The 21,989-nt window shown below is 43.9% G+C and overlaps 1 protein-coding gene across 1 annotated transcript in view; it reads right to left on the reverse strand.

The window, feature by feature from the left end:
- DAPP1 (dual adaptor of phosphotyrosine and 3-phosphoinositides 1) overlaps nucleotides 1-18,813 on the reverse strand; it is a 48,816-nt gene extending 30,003 nt beyond the window's left edge. The window contains exon 1 of the mRNA XM_046657056.1: nucleotides 18,368-18,813. Within this exon, the coding sequence (XP_046513012.1) occupies nucleotides 18,368-18,468 (101 nt within the window). The 5' untranslated portion in view covers nucleotides 18,469-18,813. The remainder of the gene's footprint in view (nucleotides 1-18,367) is intronic.
- Between the last annotated feature and the right edge of the window lie 3,176 nt (nucleotides 18,814-21,989).

Here is a 21,989-nt window from a genome sequence, read left to right on the forward strand (position 1 = left end):
CGTCAGACCACGCTGAGGCAGCATCCCACATGCCACAACTAGAGGAAGCCACAACGAAGAATACACATCTATGTACCGGGGGGCTTTGGGGAGAAAAAGGAAAAAATAAAAAAATCTTTAAAAAAAAAAAAAAAAAGGGGACATATGGAAACAGACTTGCAAACACGGAGAACATCACGTGAAGGGGAAGTTGGCTATCTACAATCAAGGGGGCGGGGGGGGTGTGAGGGGGTGGGCTGGAACAGATCCCTCCCTCACAGCCCTCAGAAGGAACCAGCCCTATTGACACCTTGATTTTGGGCTTCTGTTGTCTGGAACTGTGAGACAATAAATTTCTGCTATTTAAGTCACCCATTTTGTGGTACTTTGTCACAGCAGCCCAAGCAACCAAACGTACAACACTACTTTGTCAACAGAAATTTTTTTAAAAGTCCAAATCAAAAATAACTGCAAGAATAGGCTTTGGCTAATTTTCTCTCTTTCTTTTGGTCTCTCTCTCACTTGCTCTTTAGCGAGTGTGGCACCACGGCTGTCAGTGTGGGAATGACTGCACTGCCATACTGTAGCCTGTCGTCGTGAGTGAGGTGAGGTGTGGCACAGGCTCAGAGGGCTGCGCTGCCACGCAAGCTCATCAAACATCACGTCAAACTGACAAATATCTGAAGAGCTGTGGAAGCCCTCCGGACATTCAAATCGATCTATGTGTTAAAAAGAAGCAGCTTGTTTTAGAAAAGGTAACATATATGCTCGGTAGAACAAAAATCCAAATAGTTCAAAACAGACAGTGAAAATAAAGCTTTGTTCTCACCTTAAGCCTCAGTTTTCCTGTTCCTCTTCTCAGAGGACACCAATGTTGGCCATTTTCCCATGCTTCCTCCTCAGGGCTATGTATGCACCTGGAGGCATCAGGTGTGCCCCTCCCACCCAAGGAAACAAGAGCATTCTAGGCACGCTGTTCTGCACCCCGCTCCTTTCCCCTACTGACAGGTCTTTCACGTTCTTTTTAATGACCAGGTAGGGACAGTTCACTGCGGTGATTAAGATTGTAGCCTCTGAGGACCTATCCAGGTGATTCCTCCAACGAGCTGTGAAACCTTGGGCAAGTTACATAACCAATCGGAGCCTCAGTTTTCTCACCTCTAAAATAGAATAATAGTCATACCTCATGGGCCAATTATGATTACTGCTCACATTAACTCACATGAAACGGTCAAAACAGGCCTGGCCGACAGCAGAACTTAGTACACATGAGCGGCTAGCACGAAGCCACTGAGCTCCACGAGGCCAGAACTTGTGATGTGTCTTCCGTCGTGTGATTTTTCTTATTGCTCAAATATAACTTTTTTTATTATTTTCCATTTATTTCAGATAACAGGAAGATAGGTACCGGGAATAGTTGGAGCTGCGAGGGACCCATAGTCTGGGGGGGGGGGGGGGGGAGAGGAAAGGGACACAGGCAATTACCCAAATGACCTCAACGATGTCAGTGAACTCAGTGCTATTGAAGAGGCGTGTGCAGTGCACAGAACTTTGAGGAAAAGCCCTACTCTGGGGACCAGGGATCCTGCCTTCAGGAACCACACTGGTGTCCACTGTGACGTCCTTATTGCATGCAATTTCAGCCTGATAATGGAAAGTAAATGTTAAGACCATCTGGGGAAGGAAGTTTCTACATAGGTCTCCAAGCTGTGTGTTTTCTAAATCTGCATTTCCTCATGTTTGTTTCTTTAGCATATTTCCTCTTTGGGGCAGAGGTGCCTCCATCCCTTATTAGAAATACATTTGCTCATTGAACATAATGGCAAGGAGAAATATTTCATGGGAAAACCCTTTACCCTCGAAGCAGTTCCACTCACTGAAATGACTGATCCACAGACAAGTTCAGATCTTCTCGCTACAAAATGCTTTCAAAGGACAACTGGAACCTGAAACTAATATAATGTCATATGTCAATTATACTGTAATCAAAAAAAAGGACGATCGGAGGAATTAGAAGTGAAGCAATAAAAACTTCAGGCTTGGCTATAGCCAAAATTGTAATTCTTAGTGATAGGTGAGATCTCCATGAGCTCTCAAATACATTTTGCTCATAATTAATTTTTGGATGAACATTTAGGCATAAGATTCAGCTTGAGCTGATACAGCACTTATTTGAAACAACAACATTTGATCAAAAAAATTTAAAAACGTAAAGCATTTGGACGTTCTTTTGGATTCTTTTCAATGAGATCTGAAGTCTGTGTTTAAAGCATTTACAGAATTCTTCTGATGATTATAGTTTGATGGAAGTTTTTACCAAGGACTTTTTTATGGTGATCTTTCACATAATAAACATAATTCACATAATAAACACATGAGAAATGCTTGCGTATAAAGCAAAAAGAACCGCACTGTGCTCTGAGTGTTAAATTTTGGTTGACCACTTGGTTGAGTCAATATTGCCATCTCTTATGGAGTCCCGGGCCTGGGCAAACTGACGACAGAGCCTGCCAGGCAGCCACCGACCCTTCATGGTGTCTGTGAGGCCAGGAGGATCCGCATTCCCCAAAGAGCTCCTCCATAAATACCTACACTTCCTCTTTTAATCGAGTTAAGCGCTCCTGTCTTAGAAACTTTGGACAGCACATCTTGCAGGGCAGGGACTATGGATCCAACAACATTACGTATCCATTGGAGGGGTCTGTCTCCTTCGGTAAGGAGGGTTCAAGACTGTTCACAAAGAGCTAAAGCTTGAAAACTCGGTAAAGTTGGTAGTTTCCCCATAATCAACCTTCTCTACCTTCTATCATTCAGCTGTATAAATCTATAGCTATCACTAGGCAGTTCATAGGGAACAAGATTGCAAAGGCCCCAGGCTAGGCTCCAAGAAGCCATTAATGTAGTCAGGAGAAGACAGTACTTTCCAAACCACGTCCAAGAGAAAGTCAGCACACAACAGAGGTCCCAGGAAGAAAGATCAAGGCTGTTCCCTGAATGAGCCAACATCTAAGTAGGCCTTGTAGGACATGTAAGGTATTTTTTAAAGTGTGTATTATTTTTTTTCTGATTATAAAGCATACATAGTAAACAGTGAAATATATCTACACACAGAAGAGAAAGTGAAAGTCTTTCACAAAAGAGGAAATACGTATTTCAAATAAAGTCTCACTACTAATCAGAGAAATGTAAATTGAAACAACAACACGATGTTTTCTTTATCCACCAGATTGGCTAAAATTGAAGAGTTAGACAGTTTTAGGGATTGGAGAATTTGGGGGCAATGGTGATTATGGCCTACTGTTGGTGGGGGTGTAAGTTGGAGGAAAGTTTAGCACCTCTAGTGTAACTAACCCCGCACGTGTGACTAGCGATTCCACTTCCAATGTCCACCTAGTGAATCGCTCACGCACATCAGAAGGAAATATGAACAAAGGTCTTTACTACAGAGTTGTTTGTGAGAGCAGAAATGGAGCCATCCTAAATATCCACCAACAGTGAGATGACGACCAAGGCTCACTGTTGATAGCACGAGATCATGTGAAAAGTTAACCAAAAGTGTGGGGAAAGGTGTGAGAGCATTTTTGGTTGCGAAACGAGGAGGGCAGGGGGTCGGGTGCTCCCAGCACTTTGTGAGGGGTCCAGGAATGCTTAACGTCCTACAAAGAATGATGCAGTTCTGAAAACTAGAATCATCCAGCTGAGCGCCAAATGCAGCCCACTGAGAAACACTGCATGTTTGTGTGTGTGTGTGCGCACGTGCACACACACACACAAAAGTAAATAGATCCCAAACATAGTGTTAGCTTAGAGGAACGAGTGGCAGGTACAGTGTGAAAACAGTTCTACAACATCTCCTCCTCCCCAAAACAATGCAACACATATACATTTACATAGAAAGATACAAAAAAGCATAAAGTAAAAGTCTGAAAAAAATATACGCCAAACTCATAAGTATGGTTTTCTTAACGGAGGGAACAAGGATTGAGGTTGTCGTTAAAGAAGACTTTAGCTCAAATCAAATTTCCCTAATTTAGCTTGCTCTAATAAAAAAAATTAAAAAATCGATTTGTATATTAATTGGGTAACTCAAAATTGAAAAAAAGAAAAGACTTGATTTCTTCCTTAATCCAACTTCCAGAGATAACTCTGTTAATAATTTGCTTTATTCTTTCATTTGTTCAACTACTGTCTATTAAACATTGGAACTGACTGGGCTCTTGGGTGGGGGGAGAGAGAGAGAGAGAGAGACTTTTTCTCTACGTAAAGTCTGGTGGCATTTGGAGGGACAGCTGTTCAGGGAGCTATTCCGTGGGAAGGGAGTAACAGGAGCGAAGGCCCAGAAGCAAGAGCGTGCGCTTGCATGCAGGCTCCGAGCACCGCACGGTGGTGTGAGGCCCTCACAGGGAGGGCCAGGGGGCAGCAGGCAGCGTGGGAGATTCTGGCAGGAGACTGATGCTGGGTTACATGTGGCGCCCGATACTGACGGCTCCTTGGCTGGTGTCGATAGGGCTTCTTATGGCTTAAAATGCCCATCCAACAGCTCATTACATAGAGTCCTCATTGCATGGACCTAAAAGTTCCTGTAATTGGAACTGTGTTTAAAAAATTTTTTATTTCGTTATTCTGATTATTATGGGGAAAGAGTCAGATTTTAAGAGGCTTAAGAGTCAGAATTTAAGGAAGTCTCTTTAAGAAAATTAATACAAAATTACAAAATAATAAAAAAGAATAATTCTTTAGAATGAGAAATCACAGAACATTGCAAACTTAAAAAGCTGACAAATATCACATAACCAAGAAAAATAACTTATTTTCATTAATTAACTGTTTAATACACACCCATACTTTTTTCCTCTATATTTTTAGCTGTATTGTCTTTGGTTATTTCTTCATATAGTAACAATTTTATAATATAATTTTCTAGAGAGAGAACAGAACAATAATTCAGTCTTTGACCTAGAATATTTTTAAAAAGTATTGATAGGGTAGAAAATTTATTTTCAGCTTTATTGGTAATGAAGTTTTTAGGACTGTTAGCAAATTCGAGGACCTCTGTCAATTTCTCTCCAACATGAGCTGTGACATTCCAGGACATTTTAAGTCTTCATGTGCAGAGACTAATCTTCGATACTCCTTGTCTCTTTTTTTTCCTCTGCCTTTATTTATTTTTTTTTGAGGAAGATTAGCCCTGAGCTAACTACTGCCAATCCTCCTCTTTTTGCTGAGGAAGACTGGCCCTGAGCTAACATCCATGCCCATCTTCCTCTACTTTATATGTGAGTACGCCATGTCCGCACTGGGATCTGAACTGGCGAATCCCAGGCTGCCAAGAAATGGAACGTATGCACTTAACTGCTGCGCCACCAGGCCAGCCCTACTCCTTGTCTTAATGACGTTTATCACCGTGTTGCTAAAGGCCACATCAGGGAGGCCCGAGGCTGATGCTTCCCTGGCTTCACAGTGAACTTACCTCTGGCGATTATAAAAGTCATACACGCTTTTAAGTTTTAAAAAATTAATTAAAAATGTTTAACTTAATAAATAAAAGCCACGTATAATAACCCATCAACTTGATTTATAATTCTTTTCATTTTTGTTCAGTGTATGAATAAAGTGTAGACCCCGACAAGACTCTTATCCAGTCTCTACCTCCATAGAGACTGATGACAGGGAGCTCACTGCTATACAGGTGAACTCATTCCCTGCTTCTGTGACTGATGCCAGAAAACTCCGGCCTGCATTGAATCGCTGTTTCCTGCTGTACAGCTTTCAATGGGTGGTCCAAGAGCTGCTTCTGGGAGTTCCACAGATGATACCTAAACAAATATTTAAAAGCATTTAGAACACACTCTCTTCCCTTTCTATCATCTTCAACTTCCCCTTTTATGACAGGCTTTCAGTCCTTTTATCACCCAGAGACCTTATCTCCTCTGAACTTTTCCAAATTTTAAAAATCTATCTTAAAGGTACGATCTGATGTGCAAAACAGAGCCGCACAGGCTCTCCCTTACTCGAGCTGCCGGGTACACGCTCAGGCGGCCCACGGCTGCGCTAGGTTCTTGACAGTCGCATCATGCTTCTGACTCACACAGGACCTAATGGGGATGGCAACTCCAAGGACCCCATTTTCCTCTGCTGCTTCAAGTCTCTCCTAGCTGCACAGAAGGTTGATGTTTTTAGAATCAAGTGCAATAAGAAATCTTTTTATTCCTGGGAAATGCCAAGTGAAAAGGAAAGCCAATAAGCAGCTAACTTGGATCATAACCATCTGCGTAGTGTCAGTGAGAGCTGGGGAAGGAAAGAGCATGCTTTCACATCCAGTCATCTCCTCAGTGAGCCCGTCCGCTCCAGTGACTCCTGATGGACAAGCCATGTGACCGACACAAGCAGCAACGTCAGCTTAATCCACTGTCAGGGTGACTGATAACAACGCCTCATAAAAACACTCTTATTTTCATTTGTTGGGATGCTGTCTTCTTTTATAAACTTTTATATGATTCTTTAACTTTGCAGAAGAGAACAAGATACAAGATTTGCTAATTATACAACATATTCTGAATATGCCAGACACTGCGCTAAGTGTTGAGAATAGTGTGGAATAAAGTTCATTTTCCTGAAACTAAAGAAAATTCTTTTGATCTCATTTCCCCTTAAGAAGTAAAAAAGAGCAAGAAACTACTATTTATAACAATACATTCAAAGCAACGTTATTTTCTCCTTTTCCCCCAAGGCCCACACATTGCCATAATTATGTCTCAAGGCTAATAGAGGCAACAGAGCAGGGACTCATCAAGCTTCAAAAGAATATCTGTACTGGGTTTATGAGATTATCAAAACCGGCAGTTGACCTTGAAGGAAACAGCGGTGTTAACCCTTCCATGATACAGTAACAAATTAGGAAACACCCACCCACTGAAGAATTTTCATAGCTGCCTCTCAGCAGCATACAGGAAACAAGCTCAACCACAGAGAAAGCAGACGAGCTGGATCCTGAAAGCTGGTCTTCAACCCAGCCTCTTCTCCTCTCATTTCAGGGCCCCTTCATGCTAGAACTTTTGGGAAAATTGCCCCAGCATATTGGAGCCTTCACAGATTCTTTTCCCTTTGGGTTTTATTGTCTTAAATTAATTTGCTGATATAAGTTTATATCTCATTTTGCTTTGTCCTTCAAAGGAGAAGCTTCCAAACTTTTTGAATTGGCCCATGGTATAAAACACATTTTTTCTCTCTCCCTCTCTCCATATATATATATATATATATACACACACACATGCACATATACATTACAAACACACACATAAACAAAAATTGTTACAGGAAACAACACTACTGTTTTATATGCTGTTCATTATTTACTGTTTTCTTTTCTGTTTCTTTTTAACAAATATTGATTGTGACCCACTAAATTGACTTTAAGAACACTAATGGGTTGCACCTGGTGTTTGAAAAACTGTTCTAAGCCTTGCTAATCCGTGCCCTGGGATCTTGTTAGAAATGCATGTCCTCAGGCCCCTGCGCCTGTCGAGCTATAATCTGTGTTTATCAAGAGCCCATCTGATAGATGTGCAGGTTAGAGTTTGTGAAACACGCAGGCGAAGGACTCTTGATCCTAAAAACTTTACTTCACTTGAATAACCTCAGTGGTTTGAGTTCACAGTGTGTGGGCTCTGAAGAGGACGACAAAACACGGCAAAGCAGGGCACTAAGCGGCTCTACAGCACCAACGGGGAGCAAAGAGAAGGATTTGCAGGCTAACGGCGTCAGAAAACCCACCAGGGGCTGCCATCTTGGTGATCCGGACAGTAAACAGCACAGAAGGGGCAGCTCGCAGGGTGCTGGGATGATCAGGGAAAGCTTCATGGAGGAGGAAGATCACAAGCTGGAGACTGAAGAATGAATATAGGATTCACTAGGTAGTGAGAGAAAAGGGCATGAGACAGGAGCAACGGCATAAGCAAAGGTACTGAGGTGGACACATGCATGGTATATTCGGGAAACAGAATGCCTAGCTGGAGCAGAGGGTCTGTGTTGGAGAGTAATGCAAAATAATGCAGGAAGAACAAGTGGGAACAGAAAATGACCCTGCATGGTAAACGTGAGCCACACATCCGTTTCGATTATATATTTCTCAGTGAGAAAATGTGTTAGTAACCCATGTCTACAGATTATTCATATATTTAGTGACATATTTTTCTTCTTTCTTACAAAGAGAACTAACACAGAACCTAGATTCTGTCCCATCAGAATTATAAAGAGGACACACATTTCAACCCAAAGCAAGAACAGGAACTCATAATTGTGTGAAGGCAGCTAAAAGGCCCTGGAGTTGAACAGCCGAAAAAGCACTCTATTTAAGAGAATTTTCTCTTTCTCCTTCATTTTAAAATTTTTCTTGCCTTTTTTTTTTTTTTGAGGAAGATTAGCCCTGAGCTAACATCTGCCGCCAATCCTCCTGTTTTTGCTGAGGAAGGCTGGCCCTGAGCTAACAATCATGCCCGTCTTCCTCTACTTTATATGCGGGATGCCTACCACAGCGTGGCTTGCCAAGCGGTGCCATGTCCACACTCGGGATCCGAACCAGCGAACCCCAGGCCGCCAGAAGCGGAATGTGTGCACTTAACCACTGCACCACCGGGCCGGCCCCGATATTCTTGCTTTTGAATAACACTGACACACTTTCTGAACTCTCTTCACCACAGATGGCAAATGCATGGTATATGATGCCACTCTCCTTTTGTAAGGCCATGAATAACATAGCCCATTGATCTGTCTCCTTTCTTGCTAAACCTATACCTGGCCTCAGAATCCTCTGAACACAATGTTGATGGAACATAAAATGAATCTATTAGGCAATCCCACTCTACGCACCTTACCTTGGGTTAATCAGTGCTGAGCACTTGTGTGCTTCCACAGGATTGCTTGGTTGCTGACTGCCTTCCTGTTCATTTGTTCACAGGGTTGGTGCTAGATATTTCAATTTTGTGAAAAATGAAGTGTTTGGCTCTCTATGCCAGTGGAAATCCTGGGTTTAGGATAAGGAAATGTCTTATTTAGTTCAAGAAGTATTGTCAGGCTTTGGCACGTCTAAGACAAGATGGTGTTGTCCACAGACATTCGTTAATTCTTACATTCACAAATACGGGCTTATCTTTCCACTGATCACAGTAGTGGACCCTGTCCAAGCAGACAGAACCAAGCAGAGGCTCTGCAAAGGATTTTGAAAGTTCTAATGAGGCCTCAGACAGGCACAGTGTAACGCACGGGGAGGCTGAAGGAAGCCCCACTGCAGTCTTTCTTATCAGTAAGGAGGTTTCTGCAACAGAACTGGCTTGTCTGTGGCTGTCTATACTGCCATTCTAAATGCCCACATATACATGCGCTAACAGCAGAGCTAAAGGGGAGGCCAGCTGCTCCAGGCTTTGGGAAGCGTACCTGAGTGACACAGAGGCAGGCTATGTGAGTATCTGATCAAACAGAGAACTCAAGGCAGGCCCCGAGGGTTTCTGGTAGCAGTTAAGGCTCAGCTGAAGGGAGACAGGACTGAAAGGAAGAAGAGAATCCCGCGGGAGTTGGAGACCAGGATAAACCTGTTCTTGAAGGAGTCTGAGGAATGAGGCAAGAAGTTCTGAGAGGTGGAAACACGGAGATAGAGAGAGACAGAGCCTCAAGGGTTCAGAGACATAGAGTGGCGCAGAGTCAGAGATGCAAAAGTTAACAGCTGTTGACAGAGAGAGAGACGCAAAACTCAGAGACAGAGAAAGGCACATGGCTCACACAGACAGCCAGAGCCCACAGGGACAGTGACTTAGGGAACAGAAATATAGACCCAAAAAGAGTGGTCCAGGAGACAGAGACAGAGACAGAGAAACTGAAGAGAGAGAAGGAGGTAGACACATAAAGAGAGACCAACAGAGCCTGACGCCAAGGTGGACCAACACACCCAGGAAGTCAGAGGCTTGGAGAGGCTGGACGGGCAAAGCCACTGACTGAGAGGAAGGGTGGCAAACTGCATCTCATCCCAGCAGAGGTCCTGCTGTCCAGTGCCCCGTGAGCCAGCACAGTGCAGGAATGGCTGCAAGACCAAAAGACATCACTGCTTCCCCAGAGGTTGGGGCCTAGGGAATGTTTGATTTGGACTGGGAGCCGGAGCTCAGAGACTGACTAGAAAAAATCCTTTGTGGATAAGAACTTGAGAATTAGAATGGCTGGGCAGAGGTTCTCTCAGGAGGGCTCATCGCTGAGTGGAGTCAAGCTTGACTCTGCGCTTATTCGGGTTACTCTTGCAGCCTATACCTCACCAAATGCTGCCTCAGGGTAATTGTCTTCAGACTATCATTGCCGTTGCCGTTGCCAAGCTACCATTGTGGGCTTGGTACAGGAGACAGACAGGGCACATTCAGGAAACTACAGCTACAGGAAAGAGCTCCAAAATTTAGGGGATGTAAAAAAAAAAACCAGGAGCCACCAGGTGTAGTGGTTAAGTTCACTCACTCTGTTTCAGAGGCCTGGGGTTGGCAGGTTCAGATCCCAGGCGTGGACCTACACACCGCTCATCAAGCCATGCTGTGGTGGCATCCCACATACAAAATAAAGGAAGACTGGCACAGATATTAGCTCAGGGACAATCTTTCTAAAGCAAAAAGAGGAAGATTGGCAACAGATGTTAGCTCAGGGCCAACCTTCTTCATGAAAAACAACAACAAAACAGACAGATCCTTGTTTCATTAGTTATCTCCTCTTTATTCCATTGTTCAGTTCATGCCTCTAAATTAAACATCATTTCGTCCCACCAGGAAAAACTTCAGGGTGTAAGGGGACTGAGTGTATCTGAGGGTAATAAATGCAAATATGTCATCAGTGTTGCGGTGGTTGAGGGCTGAAGTCAGGGACCTTAAGTCCTGGTCTTGGCTTTGACTCAACTTGGGACAATTAGAACATTAGACGTCTGCTCTTTGTCAAGTGGTGGGCTTGCAAGGAGCAGACAAAGACGAATAACCCACAGCCCTGCTCCTATGGAGCTCCCGGTCAAAAGGAGTTTACTGTGCTCAGCCTCGAGCAGGTGGCCAAACCTCTTAGTATTGGCACCTGCAAAATGGTTCTGAGATTATCTGAAGAATCAATCCAAAACAGAGACTCTACTGGTGGTGAAGCAGAACCCTATGAGCAATAACAGGAGACCCAGGAAACTTTAGAAATTTATAACGATAAAGCAAACAAAGAACTAATTAGAAGACATTTGTAACAGCAAGGATTTCAAAATTTCTTTGATACCATTTTGAAAAACGACACAAAAGTAGTAGAACTTATTCTTCTTTGGATGTGTATCACTTATCATCCTTAGCTCAGTGGAATTACTGGCTTCCGCCTCTGTTCCTTCCTTGCCATTCCCAGGTCCTCACTCTAGTTTCTTATTCACCAGTCCATAGACTGCCTCACTAATTAGTTTTCTTGGTGCTGGACCCATTGCCACCTATTATGCTCAACTACCAGATTAGTCCACCTAAAAACAAAACATGATGAGCACTTAATTCCACGTTCCTACGAACATTCAATGATTCCATATTGTCAAATGGAATTTGATCAAAGTCCAACTCCTAATCTATTTAAGGCCTTGTGGAATTTGGACCAACCTAAATATCCAAACTTTGATGTAGGCAAACAGGCTTGCCTGGGAAAAACCAGACCCAGAACCTGTTTTGAGATGGGCCAAGGTGCAGATGGTAAAAAGATATCCTACCAGAAAGCAAGAGCAAAATTATACATGTGGTACAACTAAATCTGTATGTGTGTGTCTGTATGTCCGTGTGTGTGTTTACAGAAAAATATTTTTAAAAGATTGGAGAGAAGTTGAACAAGATGTCATTCTGGGTGGTGGTACATGGCTGACGTTTTGGGTGCTTCTCTATTTTCCAAAATTTCGATAATTAATATATATTACTATTATTTTTAACTGTCTATTATGAATAATTTCAGATATACAGGGAGATAGAGAAAAATAGCATAAGTAATAGTATAAATAACATCCATATTTAAAGAATAAGCATATTTTAGGTAGAATAATTTTTAAACTTTTGTCATATTTTCTTTACATATTTTTGGATGAGCATTTTTAATGTTAATTACAGATGTCATGAAACTTTATCCCTAAGTAGTTCAGGGTGTGTGTCTAAAAGATAACATTCTCTTACATAACTACACTTTAATCAAAACAAATTAACTTATTTCTCTTATGCTTTTTAAACTTATAAATACTTTTAAACAAAGAAGGTCCAGCAACATATAATAGGGGCAGGCACTAGTGGGCAAGGAGTTGGGGAGCACCTCCACAGAGGATCTGGAGGTGAGCGAGCCACACGGTCCACAGCAGGGAGTAGGAGCCAGGAGTGTGTGGGCTCAGAACAGAAATTTATCCTCTAGTGGAGTTGGTGGGAGTGAGAAATTAACCCAGGCTTTAAAAAACAACGGCTAAGAGCATGGTTACGACACTAGAAACTAGAAGAGGAAAGCCAGGTGGAAGCTTTTGCACAGATGGAGGCTGAGGGAGGGCCTCTGGAGGTAGAGACCAGAACCAACTGACCGAACACTGATTAACCACCGGGTCCCAGGGACTGGGAGGGTCCAAGGCTGTGTGGACTCTCTTTATTTTCTGAATACTCATGTGTTTTATCATTTTTTCTCTGTGGAAAACGTCTTCTTTTCTGACTTTTCTGAAAAAAATCCCATCAGTCCCAAGGCTATCTTCTCTACGTCTTGCGTTCCCCTTCCTTCCTGCCATAGGCTGTGTGCTTTGTCCAGACGCTGTTGTGGCCCTCAGCCCCTCTACCCTGCGTTCTAACTACCCGGACATGTGCAGTCTCTGTCCTCTGCACTGGGAACTCCTTGAGAGGCAGCCATTTCTTCTTAATTTCAGTATCTCCTACGCTGCCTTGCACAATGTCCTCCTTCAACAGATGGATCTGTGAATGAATGGAAGAGTGAGCGAATCAAAGCATGAGCCCACTCGACATGGAGAATCTGGCTGGACGGATGTCCACATGGAAGGAGAAGGAAGTCCCCTCACCCACAGAAGAACAGAAAGTACAGCTGAAGAGGAAATTCGCCTGAGTCGAGGAGGGATGGAGCTGCATTCTAGTGACACAGTCTCACACAGCCACAAGAGAGCCATCTTCTGTTTTCAGAATCCAGGATTCCAGAATTGTACACAGAAGAGAAATAAGCTTTATTTCTCTAGTTGGTATCACAGCTCTGTAAACAGGTTCCTTTAAAGCTTTGACTTTATTGCACTTTTCCTAGCCTATTCAATTTGTCCAGCTCTGAAAAATGGAATCTACACAAAATTCAATAAAATTCTGATTAATTAGGAATATTGACCTGGCTTTGTGTGCATGTGCAGGTGTATTATGTGAAGAATATGCAAGAATAATGTCTTTTAGTAACGAAATTTGTTGGTTGTAGTAATCAGAGAACTTTCTTCTTTTCTCTCAGTTCACACTAGCACTAATAAATAGTGCTAGCATAATAAGAAGAGAGAAACTTGATGGAAATTAGAAGCTTGCGTTAACGGACAAACACAGGGGCTCCGGAGCAAAACTCCTGGACTTGAAGGGTTATGAGCATGTGACCCTGGGCATATGATAAAAACTCTGTTCTTTACTCTTCTCATCTGTAAACGGGTATGACATTACTGACAGTGTCTACCACACAATGACATGTGAATGTAATAAATTATATGTGCAAAGGGCTTAAACTAGTGCTTGGCACATGGTGAGCATTGTTAGAACATGTACCTCCTTTGATCATCGGGAAGAGCATTAGCTGTGGGGCAGACCCCAAGCATTCCCTCAGCTGCACCACTTGTGAGGCCTGGGACCCAGGCAGTTCACTTAACTTATCTGAAGTCACCCTCTGCACCCATGAAATGAGGATAATCACGCTATAGTAACAGTGTTATTGTGAAGGCTAAATGACATAATGGATGTGAGCCCCACGGCGCTGGCACAGACTAGGTGGTCAGCACATAACGACTGTTACAACAGGAAAGCAGCCTTGTTTGGTGGAACAAATATGGGCTTTGGATCCGCGTCCTCTGGGACTTCAAGCAATCTGATTTCCCTGCTAACGTCTCCTCGTATGTGAAGATGGAATAATAATAATTTTTGAAGACAAAGCTAGTGTATGCAAAATGTTTGTCTCATAATAGAACTCATTTTGGTTATTATTATTTATTCCCTAGGTCAGCAAACCACCACCAGCGGGCCGATTCCTGCCAGGGCACATGTTTTCATCTAAACTGAGAGCCACGGATGGTGTGACATTTTTAAATAGTTGGGGAGAAAAAAGGAGAAGAATATTTCGTGACTCATGAAAATAACATGAAATTCAAATTTCAGGGTCCATAAATAATATTTTGTTTGAACACCGTCACGGTCGTTTCCTTCTGTGTCATCTACGACTGTTTTCACACGACAACGGCAGATGTGAATAGTTGTGGCAGAAATCATAAGGCCTGCAACACCTAAAATATTTATTACCTGGCTCTTTAGAAAAATATTGCTGATCCCTGATCTATTCCAACCTTCTCTTATACGTGAAGGTTAAAGGGCAAAGCAATTAGAAACGTGTGCATTGCTTTACTTAAATATCCAGAGCTCAGAATCTAGTTTCTTGACACTGGCCAACACAGCCAAACAGCGACACTTTTTCATAAAATTTGAGATTTGGGAAAGTACATAAAAAGGGAATATTTATTATATTCCTCACTTGAGGGAATATGTATAAAGAGATAATTTAGACATTTAATTTGAAAATATCCTAAAATATTTTTATTTTGCAGTATCCCTTTTGTGTCTGTAGTTACATAGTTTATAAAGGCTTACCCCTTTACAAACTATATCACTATACTATTCCCAGTTTAATCAAAACTGTCTTGTAGGAACTTGTGTCATAATCAAAGAATTGCTGGAATTTTAAATTATTAACCAACAATTCTACACCAGTTTGTTACTTAGGTGATGTCTCTAGCATTCACTACTTGTCTCATTTCCCCATCGCTGCGTTTTGAAAGCAGCGAGCAGGCAACCTCTCACCCAGCCCACTTCTTGCTTCTCACCCCCCCACCCCCAACCCAGACCGCCAAGTGTGAGTGAAACTGAGGAACAGCCGAAGATGGTTTTATTTCCCCTTTGCTTTTGGACACATTAATACGTTTAGGATGAAATAAAACAAATGTTTTTAGATTGACACTGCAAAAATGAGACACAGAAATGCATCGGAGTTGCCTGATTTAGGTACTTTAGGAAAGAATAAACCTGTGCTCTGAGCAAGTCACCTGTGTCATGGAAAGGCACGCGAAGGATTTGCAGCAGTTCAGGGTTTAATTTACAGAACTTACAGATTCCAGAGCCTGAAGGAAAATAGGGACCGAAGAGCAAAGATGTATGATATCTCTCAAATTTAACCAACACGTTATCTGTTTTATGTCTATCAAAAATATAAACATAAAAATCTACATAACTGGTCAAATAACCTATTAAAATAATTTAAAAATTAAGTCATTAAGACATCCACCTTTTTTTTTTTTTTTAAAGATTTTATTTTTTCCTTTTTCTCCCCAAAGCCCCCCGGTACATAGTTGTGTATTCTTCGTTGTGGGTTCCTCTAGTTGTGGCATGTGGGACGCTGCCTCAGCGTGGTTTGATGAGCAGTGCCATGTCCGCGCCCAGGATTCGAACCGTCGAAACACTGGGCCGCCTGCAGCGGAGCGCGCGAACTTAACCACTCGGCCACGGGGCCAGCCCCTAAGACATCCACCTTTTATCTATCAACTACATTAAATCATTTTGTTTTTATGGAGCTTTTTAAAATCTGAATTAATGAGATGTGTTATCTAACCAGTGACTAACAGTTTCAAAGAAAAAGTTTCATTTCTATTCAGAATTCTGCCAGAGGCAACTGGTCATTTTTCAGATTTCTCAGATATTACCTATAAGCAGTATATCAGTGATGTCTTGGAGCAGCAAGTACTGGCTCAAGTCCGTTGTTAAATTCTCAGGAATTTTACAGGCTGGTTGTTAAACTCTTGGGAGCCTGGCATTGCCCTTGGTGGGAGTATTTACACCAGGGAAATAGGCACCTCCCAGAAGGCTGAGGTCCCCTGCCCCCAGGAGGTTTATCAGCACACCACTCAGGATCTTTAGATAAACCTGCTCCTGAGTGTTCTTATGGAGGGATAAAAATGTTCTAAAATTGATTTATCGTGATAGTTGTACCACTCTTTAAAGTCACTAAAAATGATTGAATTGTACACTTGAAATGAGTTTTATGATCTGTAAAGCATACCTCAATAAAATTTTTAAACAAAATGCTCCCAAACCAATGAACAAAATGTCAATGCTTATTAATGGCTTTAAGATTCAGGTACATACCCCAAAAATGAAAACTAAAGGCACATTTGCTAGTGCTTCCGATGCATTTACATTCTTTGCAGTGGTTGTCACCCTTGGCCTAGCCCTGGAATCACCTGGAGAGTTTAAACAAGAAAACACCCCCGCCCTGAGAAACTGACATCACTTGCTGGCATGAGGCCTGGGCAGCAATTTTCAAAAACTCCTTGGGTGATTCTGGCACACAGTCAAGTTTGAGAACCACAACTATAGAGCAATTTCCCCTCATAAAAATTGTAGCTTGCCTGTTGTTACAGAACCACCCTCAAATGTTTAATAAATTTCCAGGCCTTCTGAAATAGAAAAGTCTGGACAAAAAGTACCTATTTTGGACGTTTCCGGGTTGTATTGAATGCCCATTCTTTGTACTTGGAGGGAAGACACAGTTCTGTTTCCTTGAGGGTTTTCCTTGTGCTCGCTTCCTGCTATGGGCCTTTAATGGTAGGGAGAAGAGACATCATCTAGCTCACCTTGGTCACCCCAGCGAGGGCCAACAGTACTCAAGCACAGCCCAGGCTCAGGGGTCCTTTAACTAAAGGACTAGAATTGAGTATCTCCTTTGTCTCTCTTCTTGGTTGGGGCTTCCTACCGATGGTGGGCTGGGACGATAGATAACCAAACAGGTAAAGAATTATAGTTTAATAATTTAAGAAGGCTCTGAGTGAGAGTGCAAGGGTCCAGTTTTAGCACCTGGTCTTTGTGACACCCGTTTTGGATAACAGGGGGCATTTTATCTCTTCTGTTTAGGGATTCAATCTAGAAGGATAGAGATGTCCTGGAGCTCTGAGTTCCCAGTAAGGAGAATTTACTTTATTGAAAATACTTGCTGTTCTATCCGATTTACTTTGTGAAGGGAGAGTTCACTTCTGAGACCTCAGGTTTAAAGTCTAAAGACAGGACTTATTGAGAACGTTTACAGTGATACCACACAGAACGACACAACCTCTGCAGCCTTCACGCAGAGACTCTCCCCCTCGTTCAGTCTTTCTCTGCTTAAGAACTCAGGCTCTGGCAGGTTGGAATCCCACTCTGCTGTTTAACTGATGTACGGCTGTAGGCCAGTTATTCACTCCTTTGGTGTTCATTTGCTTCCTTCATAAAACGGAGGTGACAACTGGTCCTGTGTCACTGGATTGTTGTTTATTAAGACTGGAGGCACAGGTCTTGTCTCTCGTGAAGCGCAGGCATCGAAGCCAGCCCCAGCAGGATAGGCCCAGGGCTTTAGGGAAAAGGTTCAGTTTCTCTAGGAAACCCCCTGCTCCTCTCTTGTGTAATACTTACGTCTTTTATTAAATATCCTGATGAGTTGTTTCATCTGGTCCCTTTTTAAAGACAGGACTACGATGACTCCAACTACCTGAATTTATCATCTGTTTGAGGCGGAAATTTTATTCTCTTCCTGACTTGTTAGTACTTAAGGTTCAAAGTTGCCGCTCTGGACGTGGATACAGACAAGAGCTCACAAACGCAGCATCAGGAGAAAGACACACATATGGGACCTGGCCGCAGGCACTTCCTCATTCTTTCTTGTTTGAAAAAGTCCCTCTCCCACACTGTAGGGTCGGCTCTCTGTTTATCTACCGCAGTACAGTCCTGTCACTGCCAGCAGCTCAGAGCTCAAAACTTTCTAACAGCACCTACTGTATTCATAAATCAGGTCAGTACCAAGGACACCCTGCAAGAGCACCTCACACATCCCAACGCTGTCCCTATTCCCAAAGAATGTCCAGCAGTTGATTTTTGTCCCATTTTGTCCACCTACTGTTTTCACGTCTGGAAAAATAATACCTGCTTTTACAACGCAATTGGCCCCAACAGCAAGATACCCAAATGAGTAAAGTGGAGAGAGGAGAGACGGGGTGGAGAGCGGCTCGAAGGGAGCCCTCGCGCGGGAGCCCGAAGGAAACGCTCACCCGAGCAGCACTCGGAAAAGGGTGCTGTCTTACCCCAGGTCCTGGAGCAGCTCAGCCTCTCCGTCCGATCTGCTCCACAGGTCTGAAGGGTCCTGGGCGCTCATCTTCCCTTCCAGAGATTCCGCTCTGCCCATTCGCGCTCCTCCTGTCCGCCAGGCCCGGCGGGCGCGGTGGCACGGGGCGAGGAAGGCCCTGCTCCTCAGCTCTCCCCGCAGAGCAGCCACTGGGCTGAGTCCCCACCGGCAAGGAAGTGAAACTTGGTTACTCCTCCCCCGCCACCCGCCACCCTGCCCCGAGGCACCAGCAGGCGTGCAGTCAGTCAGAAGGCAGGCAAACTTCGCAGCTGCCCTGAGCACACCCACGGGCGTCAGGCAACACGCAGTTTCTGTCAAAGGAAATAAAGATGGGGCCGCTGCCCCGCGATCGGGCGGCTCCTCGCAACTCTGCTCGAGAGGCCAAACCAGCGACGGCCTGAGCCCCCGCCTCGGCGCGCGGAGGAGGCGCGTGCACGCCCCACCCCGCCGCCCCGCGCGCGCGTCGCCCAGAGCCCTGAGCAAGCTTCTGTCCCGGGAACATCTTTAGAGTGGCTAAGGAAATGAGACTCAAACCACTAGCTTCAATCCTGAAGGCCGGTTTTTACCACTTTCCAATATTTCTGCTCAAATGATCCAAGCTTTCCAACAGGCCCTTGACGCTCAGGTTGGGCATAATTCAGAGATGAGTATCAGTTCCTCCCTGGAGAAGGTTCGGTGAGAAGTGGGGAAGCTGTGGGGCAGCCTGGAGCTCAACCAGTGGGCGTGTCAGAACTCCCAGAGTCTCCGGGTTCCACTCCACCCTGGGCTTACTCACAGCCCTATGCTTCCTGTCTCGATTCGAGTAGGGAATTCTCTCTCCCTAAAAGTCCTAAAGGGAAACTGCCGTAACTGCCACTGAATCCTTGGGATTTGGACAAAGTACAGTAATAAATTAAAAAATAACACAAGTTGCTTCCTGCCTTCTCTCTGTCTGTCCCTGCGGGAGACAAGGTGCTTGTGGATTCTCTCTCATCACACCTGACTCGCTTGGGCTCACCAGGGGGCTCTGCGACTTGTTTCTCCCAGTGCCGTCTGCGACCAGCAGCCCTGGCATCGCTAGGACCTTGTTAGCATGCAGAATTTGGGGTTCATTCCAGTCCTTCTGAACCAGCATCCGCACTTGAACAAGATCCCCAAGGTGACGCCCGCGCACGTCAAAGCCGAAGGACACTGCTTAACAGGGGGCCAAGACCCCGGAGCCGCGCCTAGAGGAGAGGCGGTCTGCGTCTGGTGTCCTTCCGTGTCCTTGCTTAAGCTTCTTTCCTCTTCCCTCTGTCAGTGATTCGTGAGACCCTGGCTTGCACTGATTGCCAGGGAGAAATTCCTGAGTGTCTAGAGACAGCTGGGGGGGAGACTAAGCTCTGACGACGCACACGTAACTGAGGGTCATAAATGTCCACAAGTGTTTTGGCCACAGTTTGCTCAGAGAGGAGCGCAGTGTCCGCGTGCAACAGAGGCCTGGGAGGTGCGGGACGTGCAGGTGGGGCAGGTGGGGGCAGGGGGCAGCAGATTTCCTGTTCCCCTTCTGTGGCTCTTTGCTCAGTGTTTTAGCGTCTATTTCGTTCCTGTTTTAGCAAATTCTGGGTTTTCTTTTTCTTAAACTTTTTCCAGGAAAGCAGCAGAATTCACTAAGTGGTCCTCTTCCCTTTTTCAGTGTTCCTGCCCCCTCCATTCTGGTTTTGCTGTCTCACCTGTTGCCCTCTCCTCTGATGTCACCCTTTCCTTTGTCATTTATTCCGCTTTCCCAGGGCCCTCCCTCCCTGCTGCCCCCGCTCCCCAGCTACAGGCTCAGCATTGAGGGGTGACAGTTGCTTCAGCTTACTAGGTAGTTTCCACAAAATGCTGGACGTTCATAAAAATATTTGGTAACATATTTTACGTTAGATTGTTCAAATTTACCTATATATTTTTTATTAAAGAAACTGCAGCTTTTGCTTCCATGCACCTTCCAAACAAGTTCAAGTTGTTTTTTTGTTTGTTTGTTTTTCTGAGGAAGACTAGCCCTGAGCTAAGATCTGCTGCCAATCCTCCTCTTTTTGCTGAGGAAGACCAGCCCTGAGCTAACATCTGTGCCTCTCTTCCTTCACTTTATTTGTGGGAGCCTACCACAGGATGGCCTGGCAAGCGGTGCCATGTCTGCACCTGGGATCTCAACCGGTGAAACCCTGGCCACAGAAGCGAAACTTGCGAACTTAACCCCTGCGCCACTGGCTGGCCCCCCAAGTTTTTTATTTTTTATTTTTGTGAGGAAGATTGGCCTTGAGCTGACACCTGTTGCCAATCTTCCTTGTGGCTTGACTAGTGGTGCTGGGTCCCTACTGGGGATCCAAACCTGTGAACCCTGGGCTGCTGAAGCAGAGCATGCAAACTTAACTACTACACCACTGGGCCAGCCCCAAGTTATATTTCTTAAAACCACAGAATTTACTTCCTACTTATTTCAATATTCTCCTTTCAGTCGTGCTGGTTCATAGCACTGAGTTCTTTCCATGCTGGCATTGGACATAGAAATGGACACAATCAAGCTGTTTTAACAATTTTGAATATCTTATTCCTTGTTAGAAAACTATTTTATTTATCCAGAAATGTCAGGCTTTTATTGGAATGGCCCTCACACTCAAATTATCGATTTTCTCATCAGGAGAATTCACAGAGAGCTATTTAGTCCAGGTTTGAATTTCTTTATTAGAAGAATGAGCTTCTAACACTTGGGACTCCTCTGAGGAGAACTTTTTAAAAGAAATGACTCCATTGTCATAGTTGAAGACCCTTTTTGGTTCTTTTCCTAATTTACTTATCTCTACAGAAAGCTCAAGTATGACAGCATCCGCCCTTCACCTAGTCCCCTGGCAGTGGCAGTCCCACCCATGCCCTTTGGTTCCCTTGGTTAATTGTTTGCTGTCAGCCAGGCATGGTCTCTTCCTCTCCATCATTGATGTCAGTGGGAAATAAAGGATACATTCTGGAAAGGGAAACCATGGCTTGGGTTCACCATGGGTTGAGGTGACCACAGATGGGGGTTGAGGGACCTTTATTCTGTTTCCCACTGTCTGTTCTCCTTACTCATGAAAAAGAAGAAATCATCATTTTATATTAAATTGGAAGAGAGGAACAGCAGAGAAATAGCTGACCATAGTTTTTCGGCTGCAGGCCAGCTCTCCATAGCGAGGGCTTCAGTCTCTCCTCCTAATTATGTGGCAAGTTCAGAGCTGCCATATTGCTTTTAAAAATATGCCAATTAGAGTTTTACTTCAAGCCACCACCTGTGCGTTCTCGGTCACAATTATGTGACCACTTAATACAGTACCAAAGGTTCTTTTAGATTAACTGGGGCCCTTCATTTTCATCTTTGTCTACATAAGCGGTCATGTAGCCCTTTGTTGAATAGGGCTGTCTCAAGATGGCGGCTATAACACACCAACTTCAAGGTGTTAAATTTACCCTAATCCCTTACTCTCTCAGGAGAGCAGGAAACTGGGAACAGAGAAATAAAGGGAGTTCCCACAGAAGGGGAAAGGAAAGATATAAACATTTTGGATTTTGCTTTCCTAATACATTCCTAAAAAAGCATGGTTTCCTGA

Source organism: Equus quagga, chromosome 3 (assembly GCF_021613505.1).
Source record: "Equus quagga isolate Etosha38 chromosome 3, UCLA_HA_Equagga_1.0, whole genome shotgun sequence".
Lineage (NCBI taxonomy): Eukaryota > Metazoa > Chordata > Mammalia > Perissodactyla > Equidae > Equus > Equus quagga.